The 9505-nt window shown below is 32.5% G+C and overlaps 1 protein-coding gene across 2 annotated transcripts; it reads left to right on the top strand.

Annotated features, from left to right (window-relative positions):
* The first annotated feature begins 622 nt into the window (after positions 1–622).
* Positions 623–8129, top strand: LOC133183975 (leucine-rich repeat-containing protein 74B-like). Of its 2 annotated transcripts, XM_061318847.1 has the most exons (12): positions 623–734; positions 3301–3700; positions 3930–4120; positions 4292–4399; positions 4486–4629; positions 4728–4895; positions 5107–5301; positions 5492–5587; positions 5873–6145; positions 6425–6510; positions 6801–6831; positions 7939–8129. In XM_061318847.1, exons 2-12 carry the CDS (start codon positions 3301–3303, stop codon positions 7939–7941), a joined length of 1695 nt encoding a protein of 564 aa, XP_061174831.1. In that variant the 5' UTR covers positions 623–734; the 3' UTR covers positions 7942–8129. The 2 variants fall into 2 exon arrangements, with proteins under 2 accessions (XP_061174831.1, XP_061174832.1); XM_061318848.1 differs by lacking the exon at positions 6801–6831.
* Positions 8130–9505: the final 1376 nt, after the last annotated feature.

The following is a 9505-nucleotide window of genomic DNA, read 5'->3' as shown; positions in this document are numbered from 1 at the left end:
CAGACGATACATCCACAGCTTATTTATTACATCATGTTAAGGAAAATCGGTCCGAAATGAACCTGTCTAATCGAAATAACCCATGAATTAACTTTAAATTAATATTACAAACAATCCCCCAATTCGGTTCAATCAAAATCCTTAAATATCCACAAGTTGCGTAATGAGCATTATATCCTTTAATATCTTTTGTCATTCCCTCGTATACATATCACTTCGTTATAGAATAGGAAAATAAATTGGATTTTCGATGTATAAAAAGGTAGAGTAAATACTGAGGAAATCGATTGTCCCCAAGGAAGAAAAATGTCTTTATTATCCTGCCAAAAGGACAGAAAAGAAAAATCCCAATTCAGGCAATAGTCTTGCGTAGTTACATACGCGCGTGCATGTACAACATTGAACCCGAAGGATTAAGAAATAGAATGCAGGTTTGCATGGCGTAAATTTCTATATGTTAAGCTGTGTTAATCTAATGACAATAAAGATTAACTGACATAGAAAGCTGATCGGCGATATGGTAAATAATCGCTTTGTGTTCTGTATTGCAGATCATTTAAACTTTCTTTCTGCGAGACTTTCAAACCAGACAAGGGGAAAACGGAACTTTAAGGACTTTTCATAGGAATATGTAGAATACGGAAATTTGTGATAGAAAGAAGAACAAACAGATGGATGAGATTGCCTGGGTCTGTCTATTTTTTCCTTCAATCAGATAAACCCAACCGACTGTCGTAAGTAAAGTTGCAATTTCAATCAACTTAACTATTTCAAATTCAGATTCAGATTTTTTTTTAAATTATGCATACTTATAACCTGCAGGGGTGTCTATTAGATTATGAATTATCAAAATAACTTCTTTAATAAGAATGAATAAATACCATAAGTTTTAAGATTGTTCACGGTGTCTTGTTTGACTTATTTATATTTTTTACTGTACATATTTTTATGGAAAATGTTTGCCTTGTTTTGTTCCTTCAATCAATAATATGAAACTTTGACACTTATTGAACAAAACAAAACAAAACAAAAACAAAACAAACAAACAACCAAAAACAAATAATAATTATAAATAATTTACATTTTTTAATGCAATACACACACAAGGGTGTATATCTGGTCTGGCACTGAAGATTGTTTATTCCTAAACTTTACTGTGAGTGACAGACAATTGTCCGACAGCAATTTCCTCGATAAACACTTCAATTGTTCGATTTCGTTTCACGTTTCAGACATTTCATGAGACCCATAGAACTACCGCCATTTAATATCTAATTATTCTGAGGCTAACATTAAAGATTTATCCAGACCTAAGCAAACGAGAAAATATCTACAGTGGTTTCAAAACCGACTTGTTTTACCTGCTTTTAAATAAAATAAACATCGAGAAAGGGAATGGTATTGTAATTCAACGTTTTGAAAGAGGCATGCTAAAATTTTGTCCATTTACCAAAATAGGCCTGGAATTCGAAAAGAACATTCGGCGATTGCCAAGTGTCCATGTTTAATAAAGAATAATTTCATTCTTGTGTTATTTTTTTTTATGTGGAAGTTATTATAATTTTTAAAATTAAGGTAGTTTTGCTGTAAACTCCTATCAAACCTGAACAATTGCCATGCCATATACAATGTTCCTATACCTTCAATCAGACAATTATGGATTTAAAAACAAATGTATGTAGATATTTTAGGTTAACCCCGCTCATAACGAAATGATAAGCTAAATAAAGAAATAGTTTTCCTGTAAACGTCTACCAAACCTAAAAAAATATTACCATGCCTTCATAATAATCCATTACCTACATATACATATATCTCCCAAATTATGAATTTAAAAAAAATATGTATATAACTTTTAGAGTAACCCCGCTTGTAACGAAAGGATAAGCTGACAAACAGACAGGCAAAGGGTTAGACAAAACACAAGAAAAATAAACAACTCTGAAACAAATAATCATCAAAAATAATTTATAGGATCAATCTTTCCTTTTTGTTTGTTTGTTTGTTTTTTTAACTTTTCACAGACAATACATGTATGTTAGCAGTAATTCAATATTTTCGTACTTGATTTTTTTTTGTTATTATTAAATAAAAAAGTTTTCTTGTGTTATTTTTTCCAAATACTCGAAAAATCAGAAAAATTAGTCAGAAATAATTTTTATTTTTTATTTCAAGATTTTTCTTAATCTTAATTTTTTTTATCATGTCAGCTTGGATCAAGTTTTTACGTTGAGTTAAAAAATAATTAAATTATATATATATATATATATATATATATATATATATATATATATATATATATATATATATATATATATATATATATATAATCTTGTCTGGAAACCACAATAATGAAAACAGCGTGACGTCATATATCCATGATTAAATGAAAATGAGGCGAACTACAATACATAAAATGACCACAAAGCGCATATTAGTTTACATACTTCTAACAAATATCGATAGAAAATGTGCGTTCAAGTACACTCTATTGGCTCTCTAATGCACCCATAAACCACTTAAAGAACCCGGGTATAAATTACTTATTGGTCAATGAAAGGAAGATGAAAACACCGGTAAATATGTATTTTATTACCAACTGAGCGGTCGGAGCACTTAGCCCCTCTTCTTCCACATTTGGGTCCTTGACATTCGCATGGCAGTCATAATTTGTCCTCGATGTACACTTTACATTGATTTGTATGGTGAACAATCGGATAAACCCCCCATGTGTCACTCGAATGAACTTTGAATTTTTTAAAGACGATTAATAAGGGCATTTTATTGAAATCGTCCGGCAAGAGAATGATTTTTTGGCAGCAGGTTTTACATTTGACCCAGTTTGAAATCATCTGATTTAATCGTAGACGAGATTAAATGTTATAAAAACCGCATTTCTGTTGGAATTGAAACGTAAGAAAATTGGGCTTCAATACATGGATTCTTTTATTTTTCTTAAATAATAACAAGAATAATTGCAGAAATGATTTTTTTTGCAATAAAAAAGATAAGCTTAGTTCTTCAAAGAATAGAAAGAACAAGACATTCAACTATCATACACCAGTAATCACATTGGAGGAGCAGATCTAGATCTTCCAAAAGAACTAACCATGTAAAAATATATATTTTATAATTATTTGGTAATTTTTATGATTAAAACAAAATATAATTAAGATTAAGACTCTTGTGTCTGTTTTTTCATTAAAGTAAATCTTCATGGTTTTGTTCTTTCTCCATCTCAAAATCCTATACCTACCTCTGCATTTGATAATTTAAGACTCGGTCACAAATTTCATTCAGATGACGGAACTTGTGGAAAAAGTTCCTGTTAAGGAAACAGATGACGAAGATGAAAGACGAGGGAGTAACGTCTCAATGGATTCCTCCACCTCCAGCAGTAAACTGAGGCCCTCCCTACGAGGAAGTGCCAAATTCAAACGAATCTCCTCCGCTGCCAATAGCAGCAGTTCCATGGAGGACAAAATGCTGGCATTGAATGCCTTGCTGTCAGACAGTTTACTTATTACTGAGTTTCGAAATGGTGAAGGCAGCAGACACAGTAAATCGGACGCAGATGATGATGATACGTTGAAAGATGAGTTTGGAGATGATGTGAGCGACGATGACTTCGAGGAACTTCCGGAAGATGGACGAGTCTCCAAGGATGACTATGACACTGATCTAGATATGGACTATGACGGTACCTTTGTATTTTGTTTACTGTTTGTATTTATTCATAAATACTAGTGAAGATTTCAAAGTATTACTAAACAGCTATTTTCAAAACAATTGAAGGAAAAGTATTGCATATGTAGAATATTCACAGGTGTGCCTATAAATACAAACACAGTTAACACGTGGGTAATAAGAAAATAAATTCAAAAATGACATACATGTAGTATGAAAAAATGTGTAATTTTGATTCACAGAATGGATTAACGAGGAAAAGAGAGAAATTGAGAATGACAAAACAGGAGAAAAGAAATACCTCCACATCTGTGAGGAGACGGGGGTCATCCCTGCGTCCTATTTCCTCAATAACATCCAGGAGAAAGAATTTACCATGAAGTATCACGGATTGGGTCCAAATGGTGCTAAGGCCATTGCTTGGCCTCTAAAGGTTTAATTTACGTCGTCATTACATGTAGGGTTCACTGCTTTGAAAAATAGAAATAAAGATATAGTTTCTAAAAAGTACACTTAAAGAATTTTACTTTTAAATTTTGGAAGACTGTTTTCAACAATCATAAATTTTTTGAATAGAAATGATTTCTGTGTATTTATTTTTCAGACAAATAAAAAGATTGAGAAAATAAACCTTGAAGGCAATTGGATAGAAGCCGAGGGGTCCATATACCTGGCGAAAATGTTGAAAAACAATATTTATGTAACAGAATTGGTAAGGCAGTCGAAGTCCATCTTTATCCATACTTTGGATCTACCTAATTCATTTGTCTTTAAATGAAAAATTCACATATATTTTAGCACTTAGCTGAGAATAGAATAGGCAACGAGGGAGCAGAGGCAATAAGTGATATGCTACAGAAAAATGACATGATATATTCTCTAGATCTCTCGGGGAATAATATAGAGGACTATGGTGCTGAGAAAATATGTAGAATGCTATTGGTAAGATTGCATCATACTTATTTTTGAAACTTGAGCATAATTTGCTATGTTATTTGGTTTTGTATATGTTTCATCAATTTTATTATCAATATTGTTAGAAAAATTCCTCGATCAAACACTTGTACCTTGCCAATAATAACTTTGAGGAGAGGGCAGCAGGCTGGCTTCGGGAGGTGTTGATCACCAATGAAACATTGGAAACCGTAGATCTCAGCTGGAATCACCTGAGAACTAGAGGGGCCGTTGCTATAGCCGAGGGTGTGCAGGTAATTTTCATTATTTTCAAGTCCTGAAGTTGCGGATGGTACCTGAAGTCTTAAGCTGATGTTTGGTGGAGTTAAACCAATAAAGTCATGTAAAAGCAATAGTATAAAACAGCGTTCCATTATGTCAATCAAAAATGTTGGTTTACACACTACAATATTTTTTTCTTGAAGAATTTATAGCTCACAACTGTTGAAAACTTGAAATTTACAGGAAAATTATGGTTTGAGAGTACTGAATCTAGCCATGAATGGCTTTGCGCAAGACGGAAGTGAGGCGATGGGAAAAGCCTTGAAGAATAACCGGACATTACTAGAGCTGGATCTCAGTCATAACCGGATCCCCGAGGCTGGGGCTGCAGCCATCAGTCAGGGTCTACAACATAATGACACTTTAAAGGTTCTCAGGGTAAGGGTCAGACAAGGAGCAAAGAAAAAGCGTGATTCTGTTTCATTCTCATTTTGGAATTTACTTGCTCTTGAGAAGATACATGTACTAAAACTTTGAAGTTGGTGATAATAAGTTTCTATGATTTTGTTATACATTGAAAAAAATCAATATGTAAAATTTTAATTCTAAACTTATATTTTTTTGAAAGATGGCTTCCAATCCTTTGGGAGGTGATGGCCCTCTTCAACTGCTGAATGTGATTTCTAACAACGACATGAGTGAGATTCGTGTCCTAGATCTAACTGTAAGCCTTTTCATTTTTACGTTTATGCCTATTTCTTTTAGTAGTTTAAATAGATATCATTTGATGGATTTTGTATCATTGTTGATAAGATAAAGCAAGTTCGATAAATCACACTATTAAAATGTGATATTTTTGACATTTACTTCATCTTTAAAATTAAAGTAGACACATATTTTTTCAAAACAAAATAACTTTTAAGGAAAATATTGCAGCAAAATCAAATAATGAAATTGTAAATAAAAAGTTAAAAATCGTATTGATTATCCTCATGATTCCAATATTCAGGATGTCTTGGTTACACCGGCTTTTAAGGAGTTACAAGAAACTTTAGAAAAGGAACGAATCCTAACGGTTCATTACGGTAACATAGTGGGTGAAGTGTTCGACTTCAGCTCAATCAGATATGATGATCCATTCTGCGAATTTCGTCGTGATCCAATGTCACTACTCATCGAATACTGCAAAGATGCTGGATATAGACTGGTGGATCTTTTCCATGATTTTGATAGGGATGGAAACCATTTAATCTCGAAAGAAGAATTTATCATGGGGATCAAAGTACGTACATGTAACATATAACCTATGACCTTACTTGTCATCATGGATGTCTTTTTTGCTTTTTAATTAGTTCTTTAGAATGTTATCTTGTTATCATATGAATACGTATTTTCAGAAAGCTGGTGTTAAGATAAGTATTCGACAACTAGAAACCTTAATGGAAGGATTGGACCTAAACCTTTAACCTATGACCTTACTTGTCATCATAGATGTCTTTTTTTGCTTTTTAATCAGTTCTTTGGAATGTTATCTTGTTATCATATGAATACGTATTTTCAGAAAGCTGGTGTTAAGATAAGTATTCGACAACTAGAAATCTTAATGGAAGGATTGGACCTAAACAAAGACGGCTCCATCGAGTACAGGTACATATAATTAGACCTGAATTTGAATAAACATACACGTGTCGACATTTAAAAAATTTACTATTCTAAATTGCAACATTTTTTTTTCACAGTAATTTTATATCTGAGGAGTGTAATCTAACAACGTGTGTGAACAATTTTTGTCAGCACATTCTGTTAAAACGGCGATGTAAAATGATTTAAAAAGAAACTCATTACGTTAATGCAAATATCCTGTTTACTTCTTTAATCAATGTTCAGAAAAACATAAATAAAATTGTAACTTATTATTTATGTAATTTTTTCTCTAGTACTATATTAAATTTAGAAGAAGAAAAACGAGTAAGTTTGTTGCGTAGCACTGCAAGCAACTAAATTTAGCAATCTGCTAGAGAGCACCGGAAATAGATAATTAGCGGCGCACGCGACAGAAATGTTTCATTTCTGCGCATTTCACGGCGAACAGGCACAACAAAGCTTTTTGCCTAGATGTTCTTAATAGATAATTTTAACCACTAAATACATTGAAAAACTTCTTTAACAGATTCATTCATGTAGCTTTTCTCTATAAATAGAAGCATGGCAGTAGGAAATGCATCTGTAGCTTCTCTCTACTTAAAAGTCTCATGTATATATATAGTTTTTTTTTAAGCAAATACAATTTAATATGTATGTACTATTCTCTCTGCATGAAATCTAGTGAGCTTTCGAGAGCAAAAGGTAATGTTTGATTCCGAGTTTGCTTTCCGTTAATATTCCTTGCGGTTGGGATGCTTTGGGAGTAGCTTACAAATGCATGTGAATAATTTTGCATGGCTCTTATACGCTTGCTTCATTCAGTAAAAACCCTTTCATATTCATTTTATGTTTCTTATCGGGCATAAATTTAATGCTTAATTTCTACGTATTACACAATTAGAGATTTACGGTTCTTGATTTAGTATACTACTTGTAGTAACATTATGGTGTCATATATAAAGTGCATGTTACTAGAAGTTTTTGTTTAGTACTAATACAAATGTCTAACCCTTTGTTTGTGGATGTGTATGCAAACTAACTGTATTTTTCTTAGAAGTTTTGTTTTTAACATGTTTTTTTTTTGTTTTGTTTTCTTGTCTTTAATTTTTTTTGGACCGAATCATTTATTTAATGTTTATTAAAAATGTTTTTGTGATGAACCAGTATGTGTTGCAAGGAAACACTTTAGTTAAAAAACAAGTGTTCCTGAATCCTTAGTTTTTGTTCCCATAGTATCAATGCTTGTCGTGACGAGGTGATCAAAATTGATGAGCATAGAATATAATTCGAAGTCTTAAAACTGAGGGTATTTACTTGCAAATGATTCCAAAACAGTTTTGAGAAGTTCTGTCAACAACCTTAAAATCTGTTCAGTCACTTATCTTGCATTAATAAAAGTTAAACATTAATATTAATTAATTTGTTTTGTAGTGAACTGGTCATCGGAGAAAAGGAGCACACAAAAAAGAAAATGAAGCTGGCTGCGGAAGCAAAGAAATCTGGAAGAAATGTTTCCAGTACACAACTTATAGACGAGGACTATCTAAAGAGAATGATTAACGAAAATTATGCGTAGACATAAAATTATCCTCTTGCTGGGAAGAACATTTTAGAAAAATCAATCATGTTTCAATGTTATTTCTTTTGTTCAACTCGTAAAACATGACTCAGTGGATGTCACATAAATAAATATTGTTGCACCTCTTATCCATCAGCTTTGAGAATTTGAGATGCAATGCAAAGTTTGATACTGAACGATATCCAGTATGTTCAATGCGCTGTTGACTTTGCCGTGCAAGTTTTAGCTAATGTGGTCAGATTTAGGATTGAATCACCAACGCTAATCTTCATGTATATGATTTAGCAAGTTACAAGTAACTAAGATTTTTTTTAGAGATATGATTTTTACACATGTCTGTGTAAAAATGAAGACAAAATTATATAGGTATATGACTCAGCAGGGGATGTTCACTTCTCCATGGTACCTGCTGATTCCACCTCTAATTTTTTGGAAGTCCGTGCTTGATTTGCTCCCAATTTGTATTGTTTCGATGGATTTTTGAGCTTGATTACTGTTTTTTATCTTCATATTTCATTCAAGCACTTATAAATAGAATGACGAAGAGTTGAGGATGAAGTAAGAAGAGTACACAAAGTCAATATCCCCCTGATTTATTAAATAGTTATTGATAACAAGTATGAAGATAACGAACAGTAGTCAAGCTCAAAGGCACATTGAAACAAAACAAATTGTGAGCAGAGCAGACATTGACATCAAAAAACATCACTGAGAGTTATGATAAAGTGCCAGGGAGGAGTAAGCATCCTCTAATCGACCGGTCACACCTCCTTGTCCCTTAGGGTAAACGGAAAGATCTATAGACAATTCAGTGTGATAATTTTGGCCTAACAATTTGTATAAATAACTAATACAAGTATAATAATACTTTGATTACGCGAAAATTTGGTAATGGTGAAGAGGACTATAGAAAGTTATCGTCCCGTTGAGTTGGATAAACAATAGGGATTTTTAAAGCTGTTTCTTAATAAAAAAAAAATGTATAGATAAAAATGGCTAATGGTCAATTATTTGTTACAACACCATAGTCCACACGGAATTTTCATCAAGGTTGTCCGCGTCATTATTTTCTAACATCATGAATGGAATTAGATGGCCGTCGCATAGGTGGCATTTTCTTCGTATTTCACTATAGAAAGAAGGTTGGTAAGGGATGAGATACACATTCTGTGTCTTCTGAAAAATTAATGTGGCAAAGATTTCCCGTAAGATACTCAATCTTTTTTTCATATTGTACATACATTATATGAAAAAAAATTGAGTATCTTACACTAGTATGTAAACGCTTAACACATCTAATATGCAAGAAAATGAAGACATGCAAAAGAACCACTATTTGTTAAATATGAGCATTTATTGTCCCCAGATTTGTGCCAAAGTATTATCGTATTCTTCGAAGGAGATCTACATGTATGAATA

Source organism: Saccostrea echinata, unplaced genomic scaffold (genome assembly GCF_033153115.1).
Source record: "Saccostrea echinata isolate AGI-Se365-2 ecotype Australia unplaced genomic scaffold, CSIRO_AGI_Sech_v1 ptg000009l, whole genome shotgun sequence".
NCBI classification, from domain to species: Eukaryota; Metazoa; Mollusca; class Bivalvia; order Ostreida; family Ostreidae; genus Saccostrea; species Saccostrea echinata.
Note: the sequence above shows the minus strand (reverse complement) of the source record. Positions and strands in the feature narration are given on the sequence as shown.